Below are 21,815 nucleotides of genomic sequence, written 5' to 3'. Positions count from 1 at the left end.
TCTACCTGTTTTTTACCCTGTGAAGGCCCTTCTACCGTATTTGAATCCTTGGTAGGCAACTCAGTCTGACCTTTACTCACTGGAGTTGTGTCAGTTCCCACTGACGGAGAGTGTGAATCATGTTTCATCCTAAAAAGAGAAGTCATAAGATGAGAAACAAAAAATAAGAAAGTAATTAAAAGAACCTAATATTCATTCATAATATTTGATTAGTGATTACCTTTCACAATTGATTGAAGCAATTAATCGAACACCAATGAATTGCAAAAGTAGAAAAAAAATCAGTATATATTATTCTATATTATGAAGGGTTTGTGCAAAGATACGAATTTTAGAAGAGGTGGAGTAAGCTAAAGCTACACTTGATAGTTGAGATTAGGGTTAAAAATGAACAGTGATGAAATGGGCTGGCCCAAAACTTACTCAGGGTAAATATAATATATAAATATATTATATATATATAATAATATATATTATAATAATATGCGGTGCGGTGCAGTTTAAACCACTAGAGTAAAGTTTCAAACCGCAAACTGCATCGCACCGTGCGGTTTAGAATAAATGTAAACCACGACCGCGGCACGTACTAATTAAACCGCGAGGGGCGGTGTGGGGCGGGCGGTTTATGCGGGTTGTGCGGTTTGATGAACAACCCTACAACAATTAGTTGCATATCTGCTTGATTTTGGTTGCACCGTATTTTCAAAAATATTTCCAGAATTTAGTAAAATCGCAAAAAAAACTTGGGAAGTTAGTATTTTTGATAATTTCTCTTAATTTAAAACAAATTAGTTTCGATCATTAAAATATGATATGTATAAATGTTTAATTTTTATATATAACCTTTAAATATTTAAAGTAAAGTTTAAATAATAATACATAAAATTTAGGTCTAGACCAGATTTTTTCAAGTATTGTACCGAATCAAACTGAAAACCGGATTTTTTTAACTTTAAAGACCTGAAATCGAATCGGATATATTCAGTTCGATCTAGGTCTTGAATCAGTAAATTCAAACTCTGAGCTAATTTACATGTCCAAACTGAAATTATGTGCACCCAAAAAGTATTAAATTCAAACTCTCAGCTAATTTACATGTCCAAACCAGTATTATGTGCACCCGGAAAGTATCATTCGTTATATTTTAACGTGAGGGTTTAAAAAGAGAATATATAGTAACTTATAAATCTTTCAAATAGTTTTGACCTTTTAGTTTTGGGTCCTCTTACCCGGTAATAGTGAAAAAAAATTTAGTCTTCCTCGAATATTTTCTTTGGAAGGGTTTACTTAAATCTGAACTCTTGAAATAATAATATAAGGATTCACAGTTTGTTAAATATGTCTTATATAAGACACGATTTTTAGGGATTAGCGTCAGTTATTTTTTACACCTGATCCAAGTTTTTGTATAGAAAAACGTTTTTACGTGTTTTTTCAGTTTTTCCGAATCAAAGTTAATCTTCTTCTTTTTCTTTTTCTTTTTGGACAAAAGTGAATCTTCTGTTTAACTAAAGATTATCTTGGATTTGGATATAATCATGTATATAATTGTTTATTATATATCTGTGTGCCTTCCCTCTTTAGGGTTATCAGATATAAAAAACGATCACCGCGAATCTGGTATCAGAGTTAGAAAATAGGCCGGAAAAAATGAACAGTAAATTACTGTAGCAAAATTTCGGAATGAATAGCAACCGATGAATAGTAAAAAATGAATAGTAATTATGAATAGTAAAAATTAAAAATTAAATGAGACCTCCAGCAAAATTACTAAAAAATAAGAATAAAAGTTATAAATCTAAAATAATAGCAAATCTATTAATTTATTTTATAGTAGAGAATAAAGAAACAAAACAAATGTGTAAGAAAAATCTGTATAGACAATTAATATATTTATATAAATAAAATAAATATTATATGGAAGACTATAAGTTAGAAAGTATTAAACTAATAGCAGATAAAAACTTTACTTTTAATAAAGATATAAATCAACATATTGAAAGTTGTAAAATAAGTATGCAAATAATAAATGAAAAATTAGATATTATAGATAGGTTACGAACAATGTTGAAAGAGAGAGATGAAAAAATTAGAAGACTGGAAGAAGAAAAACTTTTAATAAAACGAGAAAAATTTATTAAAGAAACTAATTTAGAAATTCAAATAAAAGAATTAAAAGAAGTATTAACTGAACAATATAAATTAATAGATGATTTAAGGCAAAAAAATTTAAAAAAAAATGAATTGGATAGATCCAAATGCAATAACTAGAAATAATAGAAAAATAAAAGAATTAATAAAAAATCAAGAAAAACTAGAAATAGAACTAGATAAATTGCAAGAAAGAAAAAATGAAATTGAATGGACAAGAGAAAATACGGATGAAATAATAAGATGTTATCAACAACTTGGAAATATGATAATAACATTTAGAAATAATAAACTAAGAATTCAAGGACTTAAAAGAATAATTTTATCGAGTAATATAACTGGATAATAATACAGTTTGAAAAAATGTCATTAGAGAAATCAAGTGAAACACAAGATGTATATTATCAAATGGATGAATACGAAGAAGGAACATCACAAACTCTAAGTTTTAAACCAGATATATATAATCAAATCCAAGGTGAAACAGAAGAACTAACAATAAAAAAGATATTCAAAACATCATATTTTGAAAGAAATAAAGAAGTTAGATATATAGCTCAAAAACATGAAAATATAATAGACATAGATACAATAAATGGAAAAGCAAAAATAAATTTAATAACAGATGGTTTGATAAAAAAAGAACTGTCTAAATTAAAACAAAAAGAAGCAAATAAACTAAAAAATATTTATTTTGGAGCAATAGAATTTACAATAAAAGCATATTTTCAGAAAAATATTGATACTCCCATACAAATATATGTACTAGACGATAGAATAATAGGAAATATACAAGATTCATTAATAGCAGTAGTAAAAGGAAACTTAATATATCAGAAATTAAAATTTATAATACAACCTGATTTCAGCATATCATTAAGAGATGAAAATAAAGAAAGATCTTTAACATTATATTATAAATTAGATGGAATAAAAATGCAAAAGGGAAGTAAGGTAATTAGTATAGAAACTAAAATAGTATATGCTATGACTGGAAACCATCATGTAAAGAAACAAACGGAATTAGGAATAATAGTACCAAAATTATATAATGATATATTAGAAAAAATTGAACATAAAGAAGAATCTCAAATAACAATCCCAGAAGAATTTACAATAGACTTTAGTAATAGACAAATAATTCCAACACAAAGAATTAAACCAATATTAGAAGGATCTAGATTAAGTTTTAGAAGAGAACACAACCCTATAAATTTAGTTAGATCAATGAGTATGACCAGTAGAAAATTAGATTTAATAAAATTACCGTGTTACGAATCAGATAAATTAAGAATAAAAACAATAATATTTAATGGAATATTTGCCAAAGAAGTTATAACAGAAATAAATACCGGAGCAACAAAAAGTCAAATACATATAACTGAAGTTGACTCAAACAAATGTGAGGAAATAGAACCTCAAATAATAACTGAACCAAATAGCTCGAGAGAAACAATAATAACAAAAAGTATAAAATTGAGATTAAAAATTTTAGACTTAGAATATAATATAAGCCTAGGAGTAATAGAAAATAACGTTAGTTATCAACTATTATTAGGAATGGATTTCTTAAATGAAATAAAATATAATATAACCAATGAAGGAATAGAAATAAATGATCAGAATAAATTAAGATTTATAGACAGAATATGAACCCTGAAAAGGAAATAAATGAAAAGAAAGATGAAATAGAAACTATTAATAGGATAATAAAAGAAACATTAATTATGTCTCAGAAAAAAGAACTACAATACTTAAAAGAAAAAGAAAAACTAGAGGAAGAAATAAAAGAATTAGAGAAAATAAAAGGTAAGAAAAGAAAAATATGGATAATTAAAGGAGAATGGAGAAAACGAGCCTATAAATATGAATAATACTGAAAACCAAATAAAAGATATTTGGAACGAAATATTTATAAAGGAAAGTTTAAACGCTATATTAAAAAAGATGGAAGAAAATCAAGAAATTAGTAGAAAGATAATTAAGGAAGAAATAACAGCGTTATGGAATATATCAGAAATCCCAATCTTTAAACAAATATTAGATAAATTAACCATTATACAAAATAGTTTAGAACAAAATAAAGAAAAGAAAGTAATTAAAGATGAAACAGAAGAACCAGAACTAGTACCTATAACAGTAATAGGAAGAACTAAAGAACCTATATTAATGGATATAAGCAAAGCAAAACCGAAAATAACTATAGGCGTTAAAAGAACAATAAATGGTTTAGCAGAGCTTCATAAATCAGGAAAATTTTAGGAAAATGTCTATAACAGAACATAGTGCTATAACATTTCTTAAAAAACATGGAAAAGAGTTACTGGAAAAAGAAAGACAAAAATATGAACCTATAAAACAAGAAATAAGAGAAGATGAACTAAAAGAATTAAGAAAAGAAAATGCTAAATTAAAAACTAAAACTAATATAGAATGGTTAAATAAATATAAATTTTATAAAAAAAATATAAAACCCAAAAGAAAGAATTAAAAGAAACAAAGTTAGAAGTAATAAGTGTATTAAAAGAAATAGATAATTTAAAAAATGAGATTAATCAATTAAAAATAGAATTAAAAGGAAAGGAAATTATTAAGTCTGACGATAGTAATCCAGAAACGAACAAAGAACAAGATGAGAGCAGTAATACAAGTACATCAGATAGTAATCTAGGAGAAGAAGGATTAATTTACTTAGAGGAATCAGATAATGAGGAAAAGGAAATAGTAATAAAAGAAAATAAAGAAATATTAGAAGCCCTCGGAAAAACCGTAAATGCAATAATAACAAATGAAGAGAAAAGCGATGAAAGTGATATAGAAGAAAGAGAAACTTCACATAAACAAACAAATTATGAAACCGAATCAGATAATATAATGGATAACGATGCATACCCAGAAGAAGAAATAGAAGATCATATAATAACTAAAAATAATATTAAAATGCCAGGAAATATACCTATAGGACAACAAAATGAAGTACAAGATTTCATAGGATCAATACACCAAGGAATAAATATAAATGGATATTTTCTAGATTTAGATAATGTCTACGACGATCAAGAAATAGGTAGAAGAATAAAAGACTGGAATTTAGGGATGTATATAGCCTTAATGAATTCAAAAAATATAGAAGATCTGGATTATGTTTTTGAACTAATATCAAAAACAATTATAGGAAAAGCAGCATTTTGGTTAGAAAATATTATTTATGAATTAAAGGGACAAGTAAGAACGTATGCTAGAAGCTGGAAAGATACGTTAAACGCATTTGATATATTATTAAAAAGAGAATTTCTAGGAGAAAGATGGTTTGTAGCTCAAGAAAATATAGCAGTAGAAAGAAAATTAGAAATAACAATGTATCTAAATAATATGAAATGTTGTAGGATTAGTAAATTACCAGAATATACTATAAGTTTTACTAAATTCTTTTATGAAGCTAAGTTTTTACCTAATGAAAGCTTAGTATATCAACAACTGTATTATGATCATCTACCTTCACCTTATAATACCGAAATAACTAAAGAATATAATAATCTAGAACCTAAAGAAAATACATTAGGAGAAAGAATTAGATTATTAAGAGTATATTTAACTCGAAAATGTGAAGAATATAGAATTCAACAGAAAATTAAAAAGGATAAAAAACAAGGATTAAGAGAAATCTGTAATTTTACGGAGAAAAAATTAATATTTGGATGTGATAATCAAAATTATAAAACTAGAAAGAAGTATAGGAAATATAGGAAACTAGATTATAATAATCAAAATGAATATTATAGAAAACAAAATAAAACCTATAGACCTTATAAACCATTTAATCGAAGATTTAAAAGAAGAAAATTTAAAAAATATAGAAATACTCCTGAAAATAGAAAGAGATTTAGATATAAGAGAAAGTTTAGAAAAAGAAATAAAACAAAAATAGCAGATTGTAAATGTTGGAATTGTAATGAAAAGGGACATTATGCAAATAAGTGTCCTAAATTACAGCAAAAAGGAGTAAAATACATAGATACCACCGAATTAATAATGAAACTAGAATACATAAGAGAAGATAATAATAATTGGTATGATGAAGAAGTATTCTATATAAGTGAAACAGAACCAGAAGAAATAAATTATATAAATGAAAATGATAGTAATAATGAAAGTTTAACTACTGAATAGAATAAAATGGTAGCTATATATATTGAAGCACAGGTAGAATATAAACCTACGAAATATATAAAACAAAAGATATTTATAGATAGTGGAGCAGATATTTGTTTAGCTAAAGAAGAAGTATTTACTCAACACAAATGGAAGCATACAAAAAATAGAATAATAGTAACAGGATTCAATAACCATAAAAAAGAGATAGATATAATAGCAGAAAATGTAAGATTTATATTAGGAAAAATAAGATTTAGGTTACCTATAATATACCAAGAAAATAATATGAAACAACAAATGTTACTAGGAAATAACTTTTTAGATTCTTTTAAAACTCAAATAATAAAACAAGATAGGATAAGTTTGTTAACACCTTGCGAAAAATGGATAGTATTAAAAAGAATAATACCTGTAAAATCAATAGAAATAAGTAAAATTAAAGCAGAAAGAAAAATAAATTTAGAACTATTAAAACAAAAATATTTAAAGGCCTTAAAGATAAATTTTGGAGAACATCCAATGAAGTTATGGGAAAAAGAAAAAATATATGCTGAAATAAAACTAATAAACCCTAATGATATAATTAGAAACAGACCAATAAGATATAGTCCAACAGATCAAAAGGAGTTAGGAGTTCAAATAAAAGAATTATTAGACTTAGGACTAATACAAGAAAGTAAAAGTCCGCATAGTAGCCCAGCGTTTTTAGTAAGAAATCATAATGAAGTAAAAAGAGGAAAAGCTAGAATGGTAATAGACTATCGGGAACTAAATAAAAAGACTATATTTGATGGATATTTTTTACCATATAAAAGAAATTTAATCAACCAAACAAGTAATAAAAAATGGTTTAGTAAATTTGATTGTAAAAGTGGATACTGGCAAATAAAATTAACTAAGGAATCTAGATGTTTAACAGCATTTAGCGTTCCACAAGGACATTATGAATGGATAGTACTACCATTTGGATTAAGAACAGCTCCACAAATATTCCAAAGAAGAATGGATAAAATATTTAGAGAAATGAATGATTTTATTCTAGTATATATAGATGATATATTAATATTTAGTGATAATTTAACAGATCATTCAAAACATCTAGATATATTTATTCAGACTATTAGAAAACATGGAATATTATTATCAGAAAAGAAATCAGAAATATTTAAACACAAAATAGAATATTTAGGATATATTATAGACTCTGAAGGAATTCAATTACAAGAACATATATCAACAAAAATAAAGAATTTTAAAGAAATTTTAGAAAATAAAAAAGAAGTACAACAATTCTTAGGAATAGTAAATTACGCTTCAGATTATATAAAAGATTTACCAAAATTAAGAAAACCACTACAAGATTTAATAAAGAAAAATAAAACTTTTGAGTGGAAGGAAGATCATACAAATGCAATAAGAGCATTAAAAACAAAGGTAGAAAATTTACATAAACTACGATTACCCAAAGATAGTGATCAGTTAGAACTATTTACAGATGCTAGTGATATAGGATGGGGAGCAGTATTAGTAGCTTTTGAAAAAGATGATATTGATAAAGAAAACCCTTTAATATGTGGATATGCAGCTGGAACATGGAAACCCAATGAAAAGAATTATCATATTAATGAAAAGGAACTATTAGCTGTAAAATTAGGGATTAAAAGATTTCATTATCATTTACTACCTGTAAAATTTGTTGTTAGAACAGATAATACTCAAGTAAGATCATTTATATTCAATAAAATTGACCCTTTACCAGAATTAAATAAAAGAAGAAATTGGCAAGCATTTTTTAGTTATTATGATTTTATTGTAAAAAACATATCAGGTACTAAAAATATTCTTGCAGACTATCTTAGCAGGGAAAATGGAAAGTATTAGCAGTATTATGATACAGGTGGGAGAAGTAATTCAGAAGATAAAGGAAAAGAATGACCAGATAAACTTTATTAACGAGGAAATCAGCCAACTCACTACTACTTTAGAAGGAAAACTCAGAATATTAAACAACCTACAAAAAACCCCAGAAACCTTTGTATCAAGATTAGCCAATACTCCTACTATCAAAACAATAACCATACCAGAAAATACTATCAACACCATTACCCTAAAAGATCGTGTAACCTTTACCAAAGAATATACCGAGTCCTTTGAAAAAATACAAAAGTACTATGATTATAAAACCAATACTACAATCCTGAGAAATGGGAAATTTGGAAAATACCCAAGGTATATCTGTAGGGAAAACGCAGATTCAACTGTAGTAAAAAACCTATTACTCTTAGGATTTATTGACAAAATAATGGTAGATGAAACCTTATCAAGTATAGCACAACTACCATCAACTATAACACAAAGCCTTCAATCTTACATGAATTCATACGGACCAGGAGGAATTTATGGTATACAGGTTTTTGATGCCTGTACTGACTTAACAGGAAAACCCATATTACTCTGTCAAATATTTAAGTATGGCAGGAATACTACTATAGAAGGTGAAAATACTAGCCTAAAGACGGACATGGCATGTACAATAGAGCAATTTGGCGACTGGTTGTGTAACAAAAGAGCAATCGGCATAGCAACATTGAAGTCTAAACTTGAAGATATGATACGAGGAGGAAAGGCATGTGTCATTGGCACAAGTAAAGGTGGATTAGCAGAAGAAATACTAACCATTTATTATAATAATGATATAATTAGCAGGGATACTACAGCTTTGAACGAAATGCATGCAAGATTATCAGATTTAAAGCACAATCATGCTCAGAAGACAAAGGAAATTTATCAGAATTTATTATCAGGCCAAAGACGGAGACCAGTGGCAACTCTAAAGAATATAGCAACAAAAGAAGAAGGATGTTCTGATCCCTTTGCATAAATATTTGTTAGGCCCTGAAAGGGTGACCTAACCATATAATACAATGTAATACTATTTGATGAAAGTTAGGCCCAATAGAATTTGGTGACCTAACAATGTAATAATAACGATGAATTGATAGGCCCAATAAGAATTGGTGACCTATGGATATTACAAATGATATTTCGGCCCAATGAGAATTGGTGACTGAAAGCATATTACAAATGATATTTCGGCCCAATAAGAATTGGTGACTGAAAACATATTACAAATGACGCTACGGCCCAAATTATATTGGTGACTGTAAAAAATAAAAAAAAAAAAAAAAATAATAATAATAATAATAATAATAATAATAATAATTTTCAGGAAAAAGAAAAAGACAGCAGCAACAAAGAAGAAAGGTTACTAGAAGAAAAAGACAGCAGCAGAAAAGACAAGGACATTTACCAGAAATTTTATTTCTAAAGTCAAAAAGAAGGTGGAATGGCAGACAAATTACAGAAAGTGGATTCAGCTTTTGAAAAAGAGGAAAGAAAAAGAACGGAGGAAATTAAAAGGGAATCTTAGAAATAGAAATTAGTAGAATCAACAGAGATTGAAAAACTCTATAAAAGCCATCTTGTAAATCATTAAGAGATATCAAAAATTTTCATCAATGGAAATAGTTGTTTATAAATTTTCTATGAGTAGCTAAACCTTTCTCTCTACAATCTCTATACAAGAAAATATTGTGAGATCGAAGTAAATATTATACTATGTCTATGTTTAGTAATTGTTAAGACATATATAATATTTTATTAAGTATTTTAGAGGATATCCCAGGCGATCCCAAGGTCAGGCTATATCCCAAAGCAAGGAAGCGAGAAGGGAAGGAGAGCCAAGACAGGTTGACAGCCATAGGTGATCTAGGATACTTATAAGGTATTATTCTGAATTTATGATTGCTAAATTATGATATTAGTAGAATGTTTATGGAACAGATCACAATATGAGTATTGTTATGAGGTTGTAGACATTTAAATGAAATATGCTGATATTTGGATATAATCATGTATATAATTGTTTATTATATATCTGTGTGTCTTCCCTCTTTAGGGTTATCAGATATAAAAAACGATCCCCGCGAATCTGGATCAAGAAATAGATAAAGTCAACTATCAGTCTATCATTACAAATGATATCCTCCTTGTCTTGTAGATCATCCTCACTCGCCAACTCACTCCACTTCTCACCAAAAAAACATCAAAGCCATGGCTGGTCCGACTCGAAACCCGAAATCCGATCCAGTTTGCGTCACCGGAGCCAACGGCTTCATCGGATCATGGCTAGTCCGAACCCTACTAGAATCCAACTACACCACCATCCATGCAACCATTTTCCCCGGCTCAAACGCCACACACCTCACCACACTCGCCACCACCTCACGCGCTACCGTGATCATCCACGAGGCCAATCTTCTCGACGCAACCGCGATATCGAAGGCCGTAGAAGGATGCATTGGCGTGTTTCACGTAGCATCGCCATGCACGTTGGAGGACCCGGTGGACCCGAAGAAGGAGCTAGTGGAGCCCGCCGTGCATGGGACTTTGAATGTTGTTGAGGCTGCTAAGAGGTTTAATGTGAGGCGCGTGGTGATCACTTCTTCGATATCGGCGATGGTTCCGAATCCGGGGTGGAGGAGTGGTAAGGTTGTTGATGAGGCTTCTTGGACTGATCTTAAGTACTGCATGTCTCATCAGGTATTTTTTTCGCCTTTTTTCGGTCAATAATTTTTTTCCGCAAACCAAATTATAATGATTTATCGGAGGTTTATCGGTCTACGGTTAGGATAAAAATGTTCATATGTTTCAGATACGTTACTCGAGTTGTGAACGATAAATTTATCATATTTTTATATAAAATTAGCAAAAATGACCAATTTCTGAAAAATTGACTAAAACGATGAATACCCAACTGTCAGTGGAATATTCACTTATATGACTAACTGGTAGACTGGTAGACTTTTTAAGTTTTTATTGTTAGTGATGAATATGATGTTGTGTTGTTGTCTTATTTAATACTAGCATTTATTTCTTGGGACCAACAGCAAGATATGCCTACATTCTTGATTGGAAATTAGTTGGGGATTGAGATAAAGACGATTTCTATGTACAGTTGGCCTCTGTCATGAATACTCTCGGAATCGGATAAGTTTATTCATTTATCGAGATTAAAATCATACTGTCTACGTTCATTTGACGAGATTATTTGTCTATCGAATATTAAACGTGGTTCTTCTGTAAATGCTTATTTGTAGTCTTTCATGTTATAAATGTAATTGGTACTACTAATAAAATCTGGATTTGATTAAACCTATAACTAGTTCTTGTTCAAATGATTCATTTGCATAGGCTGATGCCAACTGCTAAGCAATGTCAATAATGCAAGCATTTAAGTTTTTTTTTCTTAATTGTGAAATTTACGGTTTGTACAGAAGTGGTATCCAGTGTCGAAAACACTGGCAGAAAAAGCTGCATTTGAATTTGCTGCAGGAAACGAGCTTGATGTTGTGGCAATACATCCAGCTACCTGTCTTGGGCCACTTTTGCAACCTGGTTTAAACGCAAGCTGCGCTGTACTTAAACAGCTTTTGGAAGGATCGACGGATACTCAAGAATATCACTGGTTAGGGGCTGTTCATGTTAGAGATGTTGCAAGGGCACAAGTACTACTCTATGAAACCCCTGATGCTGCTGGTAGATACCTTTGCACTAATGGCATTTATCAGTTTCGCGATTTTGCTGACATGGTTTCCAAGCTCTATCCTGAGTTTCCGGTTCACAGGTCTGTATCTAGTAGTTTACATCAGTTCTTATAGAAAATTCATACTATAGTAATTATCATAGAGCAGATACGTAATCTCTAATACTGCATACTATAGTCGTACTAATTCAGGGGATAATGTAGATTGTAGAACATAATAGTCTAATCAACTAGTAGCTTCATCATGTATAGTGACTTATTAAGTAATGTTCCTTCTCCAGCACTAGACTGCCACAGCAATGAGAAAGACGCGTCTAATCATTCACAATCTAACGAATGTATAATCATACATCTTTGCTGTAGAAAACCATACTCAGCTTGCCTCTTCCCTTATAATAATGCAGTACCATTTCCTGAAACATTTGGTCCATAAGTCGGTGTCAAGCAACTCTCCCTATTTAAAGTGTCAATGGATGGAAGTGTAAAAGGCGCAGACTAGAAGTTGAAACTTTAACAAGTGGAGGAAAATAATTGGAAAAAATGCTTTCTTAGAATAGATGTGATGATTAAGTAGAATGACTTGTAGTAGAAACAGTTAGATGTCACTTGCAATTTTATGCAACCGATAAGTTTTTCTTTCTGTAATTGAGGAGACCCTCAAATCTATGCTCCATATAAGTCATCTATAATTGTATCAGTGGACGATACGTGCTGCACTACTCAACAGGACTCTTTGTTGAGACTAAGCTTTACGGTTAAATGTTAGTCTGGCGTCCCACTAAACTTTTGTGGAAAAAGCATATGTGAAGTGTGCTCATAGGCATCTTTCTTTATTTTTACAAGACTCTGAGATATCTAAAATGCCAGGCTAGTGATGGCAGAATATAAACTTATTTCAAATGATAATGAAATGTAAGAAGTTTTTGCGGGAGTGTAACAATAATGCCTTTTATGCACTAGTAGAAAAGCTATTCTTGGATGCTTTTTTCTATTTCAAGAACTTCAAATAGTTTGAACTTTAGTTAGGCTTTTGGTTATGTCCATCTGTTTGATCATTTTGCTCAGTTCTATTGATGCATTCTCTACACTGAACTATATACAGGTTTACAGAGGAAACACAGCCCGGATTAGTCTCTTGCAAAGATGCTGCGAAGAAATTGATTAATTTGGGACTAGTCTTTACGCCACTTGAGGATGCTATTAAGGAAACAGTGGAGAGTCTCAAGGAGAAAGGCTTCCTTCTGCAGAAAGCTTGAACCTTTTATTAGTTTATGTCTGTATCTGCCCCAAGAAAAAGAGTTTTCATCGATATGTAATTCTATCATAAAAATTCATCTACAGATTTTATGAAATTTTACCTATTTAGCGCAGTTGTAATATAACGTTAACCAGACTTGAGTATTCAAATTCTGAGCATCCATTTGAAGTTGATCTTAATATGAAACTGGAGACTATTTCTTGGCTTGTGTAAGACCATGTTCTGGGACTCGATATTAATTAACAGAATGCTTCAAGGACTCAGGTTATGATTGTTATGTAGATTTTGATCACCAAGTAACAAAATAGATCTTCTCAAAACAAAATCAGGATATGCAGGAGTAGCAGATTTGAATTTGCACTGCACTGGTAATTAGCACGCGATGAGGGACAGAATGCAGATATTCGATTATGTTCTTGTCATCCATAGCAAGACAAGTTTAGGTAACTTTTATGTTCTATAAACTACAATTTGGCTTCAACTATTAGTCTTTCTGTTTTGTAAGATATATTGAATGCAAAGTATTGGAATCCCCTGAGGTATTTTTTTCATTTTAGGCATACAAAAGCAATAAACTCTCGCATAAATTGCATTTGAATACTCACCTTCAAATCACTCTACAACAAGTAACAAATGCTAAAGTGTACTTCAGGTTTCTCACTATCTGTTGATTCATGCACACACATAAAAATCTTACATAATTACAGTAACTAAAGCACGGACAGACGTCTTACTTGGGCTCTAAATTTGAACTGAGATGAGAACCGCTATATGTAAAGAGACTCTCATTGCTGTACAGATTCTTGTCACCTTTTTCGACACCTTCATAACTTGCTGAAGTTGATGCTGATTCAGCATTCGGGTTTATACCAGCAAACTTCATGATGCTCTCGAGTTCTTTAACAGCATCGCTCATGTCTGGCCTGTTGGCTCCTACTTCTTCCACACAATTTAGTGCTAGCTCCACAAACCTCTCCAAACCTTTAAGTTCATGTCCGAAGGCAATTGCAGGATCGATCACTTCAGAAAGGTTGTACAAATCTTTTGTCTTGTCCATTGCTTGTTTCACTTCTCTTACGATATATTTCCCCTTCTCAATCGGGCTTTTTGCAGTCAACAGTTCTAGTAGTACCACTCCATAGCTGTAAACATCACTCTTCTCGGTCAACTGTTGAGTCATGTAGTATTCAGGATCCAAATAGCCCTACAACCAATATATGGAATTGTCAGACTTAATTTGAAATGAGCAGATAAATTGCAGTCCTTGCTTTTCAAAAATTATGCTGATATATTATCTCTACAAGTTTGAATCATCGATTATAAACTAATAGTGAAGTTCAGGACAAAATACGTTTAACAAAGAAGCGTTATTGTACCATTGTCCCTTTGACTTGAGTTGTTACATGACCTTTTTCTGCGTCACTCATTAGCTTGGAGAGTCCAAAATCAGCGACTTTAGCATTTAAGCTTCCGTCAAGTAAAATATTGTTGGTTTTGATGTCCCTGTGTATGATGGGAGGGTCGGCAAGGTCATGGAGATATTGCAAACCTCTAGCTGTTCCAAGTGCTATTCTGAGTCGTCGTGTCCAATCTAACCTGATGCCAGACTTTCCTGCAAAAAATGTTAGTTTCATTTGTTGCTAAGTTTATCTGTCTTTTGAAGTTAGGTTATCTGTACATGTCGAAATGATCTTAATACAGAAAGTAACAATTTTAGTTAATCTATTGAAAGATCTATCCGTCGTTAAGGAATTTGAAATATTTTGTTAAAGAATATGCCTGTTTAGTCTTTTAGCCGAAGTCAGGAATCTATTTAGCACTTCATCAACAGCTTCCACGAATATTTTTTACATTAGATTCTCCATCATGAAACCTCTCTATTTAGTACCGAATCTGTATTTTCATAGACAAACAATGGAGGAAACGCATACCTGAAAGACTTTCCTTTAAAGTTCCATTAGGGATGAACTCGTAGATCAGCATTTGTTCACTTTGCTCAAAACAGAATCCCACGAGGCTGACAACATTCTTGTGATGAACCCTTGAAAGAAGCTCAATCTCCGTCTTAAATTCAAGGCCACCCTGAGTAGATCCTTGTTGAGCTCTTTTTATTGCAACAAGTAGCCCACCGGGAAGAAGTCCTCTGTAAACCTACAAAAGATAATGCAATTTCAGAATTGCAGAACATTTCTTTAGTTTTAGGAATGCCATCTAGTAATATGAGTGACTAATTTGTAGTCTTCATGATACAGCTCAACTTCTGAGTGAGAAACAGAAACAAAATATAGTCACTTGAAACATATTTTGACATCATAAGTGCCTTTAACAAATGATGCCATGGACTCAAATGTAACTGCTACATTGGATTTTTAGAACTGCAGGTAGATAACTAAGACTCTAAGAGAAGTGAGATTGCGTGATTTTTGACAATTAAAAAGAAGGTTCATGATTATTTAAATAAATATTTTCACGCAGAGATTATCGAGTTCCTTACCATTCCATAACCACCGGAGCCAATATTATTGGCTTCAGAAAAGTTGTTTGTGCTTTTCTTAAGCTCTTCATACGAGAAATTTCTTGCTCCTTTTAACTGAGGAGGAACACCACCACTGGATTTATTGGAGTCCCAAGATGCTGAAAATTATCAGAACATTACTTGAGTGAATCTTCAGATGTACCAGGATTAACACAAATGATAGAAGAGTCAATAAGATGTTAAAGATTGCCACGATTACCAAATGGATTGTTCTTTTTGTCGGCTCTTTCAGCTCTTCTCTTTTGACGGTAAGCATAAACTCCTGCAAAGATTAATAAAAGCAGAACGACAGAACCACCAAGCGCTGCTCCAATCAAAATGCCTGTACTTACTGACTTCTTAGAGTCTGTAGAAGATTTACCTGAAATATAAAATACATAAGCATTCTCAAATATACATTTAAGTACTAAAATACCATTATTTAAATGTGAAAGTTGCATATATGTATGAGAAATGCTGCATTACCACTTACCAGGGAAGTACTTATATGCATCAGCACTAAAGTAAAATGGTCCAAACCCGTGAGGGGGTTTAAAAGTTTGGTTGCTAAGCATGAATCCAGTCCTAGAAATTCCTGTTCTGTTGAAACGATCTAAGCCAGATGGGAAAACTTCCAGCCTCAGTACAAGGTAATCGTCTAAATTTTTAGTTGGATTTTTCAGCGAAATGGAATCCACAGGAACCTGATTTGTCTGAAGAACGCGCAACATAGTGTTCTGCAAAGATTCATACATGGTTGCATTTCCTAGGTCTGAGAAAGAAGGAGCTCTGAAATATAGGGTACCCATGTATGGATATGCACATTGACAGTGTGGGCTTGAAATTTGATCAGCTTGACAGGATGTAGGCGTACAATCGATAAATGGTGTTGTATACTGCGCATTAGGTTGAGGAATGCTACAGTAGATTCCAGTTGCTCCTGATTCCTCACAAACTGGGTTACCGACAAGCCTGCAGAACATAGTATTGAATAAAAAAAATTAATAAGCCGACGACAAAAAGTCTGCAGGAATTCTTTGTCTCTTTAAAGAACCATTGTAAAGGAATATAATAAACTAACAAAATATCAAGGACAGATAAATGAGAGGAAAATCTTACACTAGATTATTATCGTGTCCAGGTCTTTGTTTTATTTCAGATATTGAATTGCTCTGCAGATCGACAAGTTTAAGATTACTGCTATAGCTGGTTCCAAGATCCAAGGTTCCGTTAAGCTGGTTGTGCCTTAATATTCTGTCACATTATTGTGATAAAATTTCAAATGCTGAATTCTTTCCCTTAGTCAAACTCAATACATAGAATAGATTTTCAATAAAGTCCAAATTTATTAGCTTACTCACACAGTCTGTAGTTGAGGAGCACTGAAAAGTGCAACTGGTACTTCTCCTTGAAGTTCTGTCCGTTCCATCATTCTGTCATTGAAAACTGGTTATTTATATACAGACCATCAAAAAATGGAAGAGGTAGAGGTAGAGCCGAGTAGTTTTTCTGTAATAATACGCGAGGAAGATATAATTGTATCCAACAGATTCTTGATGCCAAGGCCTTTAGTCAGTAATGAGTAATGCAGCGTAGGGCTACACTGATAGTCAGATAACCCGTAAATTTAATATATAGCGTGTTGTGGTTCAAATAATTTCAAATCTGTTATTTTTTAGTGGTGTAACTGATTCCAGTCATTAGTTATATTTGTTGTCGTATAGTATAAATGCTACGGATTACAGGATGAAGCTCAGAACTTCTTGTATCCATTACAGGACATTGGTTAACTACCTAATTGTACACAGAATAGAGAGAGTCTTACAATGTGGTCAAAGACTGTAATGTTGTAAACCAAGGAGGAACATCGGACGCTGTAAACGAGTTGTTGCTTAGATCCCTGCAATGAGAAGGAATAATACCCCTTAATTACTGACACATTGTATGCCCAACTATCTTTTAAGTGTTGCATTTCTACACTTACACCTACTTTTGTGCTAAATCATTCTCCCAAATAGCAGTGGTGGTTGAAATGTGCTTATATACTATTATTGATGTATTCGTCACTTACAGATAAGTAAGAGAACTTATTTCACTAAGGTCAGGCAAGGGGCCAGTCAATCTATTGTTAGACAAGTGCCTGTGAAATAAATCAAACATTTTGTCAGTGATGAATTAGAAAAAATTTAAACATAGATGGATATGAGTTAATGTTTTACTGATGAGGTTTTACGATTTCTCTCTACTTACAGCTCATTGACTGTGGTAAGGTTACTGATATTTGAAGGAATGCTTCCACTCAGAGAATTCCTGTCCAGGCGTCTGCAATAAATAGTGACAGCATCTTTCAACATATCGACCAAAGTTCATAGGGAAAAAAAGAACGTAAGATTCCAATCAAGTATATGACAAGGTACTCACACCACTTCCAAGGTGCTGACTAGTCCTAGAGTAGAAGGAATACTTCCGGTGAGCTGGTTACTTTCAAAAAGCCTGCTTAGATTCAAGAGCAAAACTGTAAGAACTTTAGTTCTTCTTACTATTTCTTACAAGTGACAGTTTAAGGAAAGTTATGCCCAGAGAGAGTGCTTAATAGATTAGTTTATCTACCTAATATGAACACTGTCATTATCATACTCGTGTTTGACATGTATTTAGTTTACGATTCTTCTCATTCATAGACGATATAATCAAGAACAGGTGGGTAATTTTATAAATTTTAATATTTTAGAAAGCTGTATTAGATAATTCGAGAGGCAAAAGGGGATCAGTCTGCAACTTCCTAAAAGAGTCTGAAAATAAAAAAAGAAGAAGAAATAATGTCATACTATACATGATTTAGAGAGAAAATTGCTCGGAACATACACATGTATCAAGCTCATTTCTGAGCTGAAGAGCTTCGGTGGTATGACACCTGATAGCTGGTTTTTCCCAAAGTGGCTGCAAATGGTTGACAAGCATTAATGGCAAATTGAACAATTATTTCTAAATGAATGAACAACAAAGTAAGAGAGCAAAAATAAAACATACAAATGTTTTGCATGAACCAGCAAATCAAGACCAGGCCTGCTCTCACTGGAGACCGGTATTTCTCCACTGAGTTTATTATCTGCTAGATCCAACCAATAAAGCTTTGACAGATTTCCTATAGAAGCTGGTATATGCCCATTGAAGCTGTTCAGATTTAAAGACCTGCAAAATATGGGGTGCGCAGACGTGCAGTTTAGCAGAAACTTTTAAAATCCTTCTCTGAGATGATATGTGTGTGCAGATCACATCTGTGCAGTGGTATAAAATTTTACTATAGAAGATCATGTGCAAGGAGTTGAACAAGCACAAATTTTGAAAGGCGGCTAATTTCTCATTTCTGTCCGTGGTTTTAAAGAAGTAATGCAGTATTCAGACTTCAATGTCAAATTAGTATACCAGAAGAAGAAACTGCAGTTAAAAACTAAAATGTGTCCTTACAAATAAACCAGCTCCTGCATAGACCCAATGGAATCCGGTATCAGGCCAGTGAAACCGCAGCCAACCAAAATTCTGTTACAAAACCTCGAGAAGTTGAGGAACTTGAAACAATCAAAAGTTAGCAACAATTGTCTACCAATAAATAAAATGCTTACAAGTTTTTCAGATTCTTCAGTTTTCCAATTGTTGAAGGAAGAGGTCCGCTCAATTCCTTATTGTATGACAAATCTCTAAATCAGAAGGATAAGTATCAGATTTAAACATCAAATTTTCTACCAGTACTAAGCCAGCTTCCAGATTCTTCCATAGAACTAAAGGATTCCTGAATAGAGGACTTACAGAATCTTCAGTTCAGAAAGATTCGCGATGTCTCCTGACAGCTCACCTTGCAAGTTTGTGCTTGCTAATGTTCTGAAACCAAAAGAGCATCAAGATAAAATAAATGCATGAAAATGAAAATAGTAAACTTAATTAAGCTAGTACTTGAAGGGCAAATCAAACAAGTTCATACATGGATGTCACGCGAGAATCAGTGCAAACAATTCCTTCCCAGTTGTTTCCACATGGATCCGAGCCTACCCAACTTGGCGGTGTGTTCTTCCACTGATTCTTGATGGATTCTAGAATAGCAGCTGCAACATAAACAGCACCATTAGTCCATTACATACCTGGTTGATTCTCAAAGAATAATATCTGCCAGTTGGTTCAGTGAGTAACTTCCATATTAAGTAAAAACAGACAAAAAAAGCTTCCTGTAATCTTAATATTCCAAGTAGCAGCTTATGTCTCAGTTCTTAATTGTTAGTGCATTTGAACTAAATATTCAAGTTTGAAGTACTTAATCAGGCAAACATAGATAAGTAGAATATCCAATTACAGCCCATCAATAAACAAACATGGCGAATTACAGATCATAATAACTTACAGTCCTCAGACTGTGCTGCGACAACCAGAAAATGAACCAAAAAAACCAGTAGATATGTATAAATAGTCTGATCCATTATACGATAAGCAATCGTATAAAGTCCACAATCCTGTCAGTGGGAGGCTCAAGAACGAAAACCTTATACACTCAAAACTCTCAACCTCAGATAGAAGACATTAAGTTTACAATGTACATGCCAAAGAAAGAGTAGTAAAGCTCTGATGCACAACTTGTCTTAATATCCAAACCTAACCTACCACATCCACAGACCTTAAAAGTAAGTCAACAAATAGATCCATATTATAACTTTTTGCTAGTTTTTACCCCATCTAATAAGTTAAATACATATGATCCAACAAAGTTCCTGTACCAACATCTTTAGGTTTGGAAAGAGTGGCAACTTTATATTAACATGGCATCAGAGCTCGCTCACAAGTTACACGCTATGTTACTCGGACTCGGTTAGAAGTGTCCGACATGGACACGTGTCCAAGTATCAGACTGGGCAAGATTTTGAAAAATATACATGTTTTTTGCCTAAAATAAGTGTCCATGTCTGAGTTCCATGTCCAAGTATCGAATGTCCGACACGGATACTCGAATGTAAAATGAAGAGTCCGAGTAACATAAATCACACGTTTTCTCGAGTTCAATGACCTAAGCTTAAGTGAGACGTGATAGCAATTAAGTCCATATTCTAACACTTTAAGGTTTTACGAGAGCTGGCAACTTAACAAACATCCTATACACGGGATTTAGTTTAGCTTAGATTTAGTTTAGCTTAAGTCTAGTAAAATGAGTTATGGGCAAAGTCCTTATCTAAAAAATTCATAGCCATACACAAGTGGATATTTGCATCATTGATGAACATGTATTAAAGACTTCAAAAATGGTGGGTGGGATATACAGCAAGTTGATATAGACATGTATTATACATTGATACAAAGTATTTAATACCATGCAATAATACATACCTAAATTCCACAAGGTTTATGTATATATCTGTGATTCTGTTTTGTATCATTCATTCCTCCATAATTGTAGTGTTCTTAAAATCGATTAACACGGACTAGAGTACTCGGAGATCGAAGGTCAATCGATTTGATTTAAGCGAGTATCTGGTCAAGTACTAAGATATTGAAAATGAGCCGCCGAGTACAATCCATTTCCTAGTTTTATACCCGTAAAGGATTGTTTGTAAATTATAATTTTAATATGTTGATGACAGAATTCGAATTACTAAGATATTGAAAATGAGCCGCCGAGTACAATCCATTTCCGAGTTTTATATCCGTGCACGATTGTTTGTAAATTATAATTTTAATATGTTGATGACAGAATTCAAACTTTATATCTTTTAAATTATACTAATTTTTAAGACCAAATCTAAAAGTTCTTGTTACTTTGATCTAACGGTTCTGAATTGTGAACAAAGAACTAACCAAACTTTAAATGTTTCGTAAATTATATAATATTACAGATAAATAATTATTTTCTTAGACTTACCGAGGCAAATAGTGAAGTAAAGGTGGCTCCTGATCATTGCTTAATAGATATAATAAATTTCTTGACGAAAAGAAAAAGAAAATTCAAACACCTCCACGTGTGTGTTTTCATTTGTTCTGTATTCCCGAAATATTAATTCAAATTTTAAATTTTACTACCAAATTATTTGATCTACAAATTTCAGAACCCCTAACAAATGATTAATATATTTATGGGACGTTTGGTACGAGAG

General features: G+C 32.0%; 2 protein-coding genes across 2 annotated transcripts; one reads left to right on the top strand and one right to left on the bottom strand.

The window, feature by feature from the left end:
- Nucleotides 1–10,340: 10,340 nt before the first annotated feature.
- LOC141668621 (cinnamoyl-CoA reductase 1) lies at nucleotides 10,341–13,428 on the top strand. Its single transcript, XM_074475573.1, has 3 exons — nucleotides 10,341–10,908; nucleotides 11,643–11,992; nucleotides 13,014–13,428. The coding sequence occupies exons 1-3, from the start codon at nucleotides 10,420–10,422 to the stop codon at nucleotides 13,165–13,167; spliced, it is 993 nt and encodes a 330-aa protein (XP_074331674.1). The 5' UTR covers nucleotides 10,341–10,419; the 3' UTR covers nucleotides 13,168–13,428.
- Nucleotides 13,429–13,733: 305 nt separating this feature from the next.
- Nucleotides 13,734–20,351, bottom strand: LOC141668619 (leucine-rich repeat receptor protein kinase HPCA1-like). Its single transcript, XM_074475572.1, has 19 exons — nucleotides 20,078–20,351; nucleotides 19,664–19,784; nucleotides 19,492–19,563; nucleotides 19,308–19,382; nucleotides 19,153–19,224; nucleotides 18,715–18,876; nucleotides 18,550–18,624; nucleotides 18,106–18,177; nucleotides 17,935–18,006; nucleotides 17,756–17,824; nucleotides 17,510–17,584; nucleotides 17,046–17,117; nucleotides 16,804–16,938; nucleotides 16,178–16,656; nucleotides 15,905–16,066; nucleotides 15,664–15,803; nucleotides 15,101–15,320; nucleotides 14,546–14,781; nucleotides 13,734–14,373 (listed from the first exon to the last, which is right to left on the bottom strand). Exons 1-19 carry the CDS (start codon nucleotides 20,151–20,153, stop codon nucleotides 13,900–13,902), a joined length of 2,859 nt encoding a protein of 952 aa, XP_074331673.1. The 5' UTR covers nucleotides 20,154–20,351; the 3' UTR covers nucleotides 13,734–13,899.
- Nucleotides 20,352–21,815: the final 1,464 nt, after the last annotated feature.

The sequence above is a fragment of the Apium graveolens genome, chromosome 6 (assembly GCF_009905375.1).
Source record: "Apium graveolens cultivar Ventura chromosome 6, ASM990537v1, whole genome shotgun sequence".
NCBI classification, from domain to species: Eukaryota; Viridiplantae; Streptophyta; class Magnoliopsida; order Apiales; family Apiaceae; genus Apium; species Apium graveolens.
The sequence above is the reverse complement of the archived record's forward strand: the minus strand, read 5'-3'. Positions and strand labels throughout refer to the sequence as shown.

Excerpts from the sequence above, each read along its gene's own strand:
- LOC141668621 (XM_074475573.1), top strand. The coding sequence starts at position 10,420 with ATGGCTGGTCCGACTCGAAACCCGAAATCCGATCCAGTTTGCGTCACC. Across the intron at positions 10,909-11,642 it reads AGTACTGCATGTCTCATCAG|AAGTGGTATCCAGTGTCGAA; the intron begins GTATTTTTTTCG and ends CGGTTTGTACAG. Across the intron at positions 11,993-13,013 it reads CCTGAGTTTCCGGTTCACAG|GTTTACAGAGGAAACACAGC; the intron begins GTCTGTATCTAG and ends AACTATATACAG.
- LOC141668619 (XM_074475572.1), bottom strand. The coding sequence starts at position 20,153 with ATGGATCAGACTATTTATACATATCTACTGGTTTTTTTGGTTCATTTT. Across the intron at positions 16,067-16,177 it reads TGCATATAAGTACTTCCCTG|GTAAATCTTCTACAGACTCT; the intron begins GTAAGTGGTAAT and ends TTTATATTTCAG. Across the intron at positions 15,321-15,663 it reads GCTCCGGTGGTTATGGAATG|GTTTACAGAGGACTTCTTCC; the intron begins GTAAGGAACTCG and ends TATCTTTTGTAG.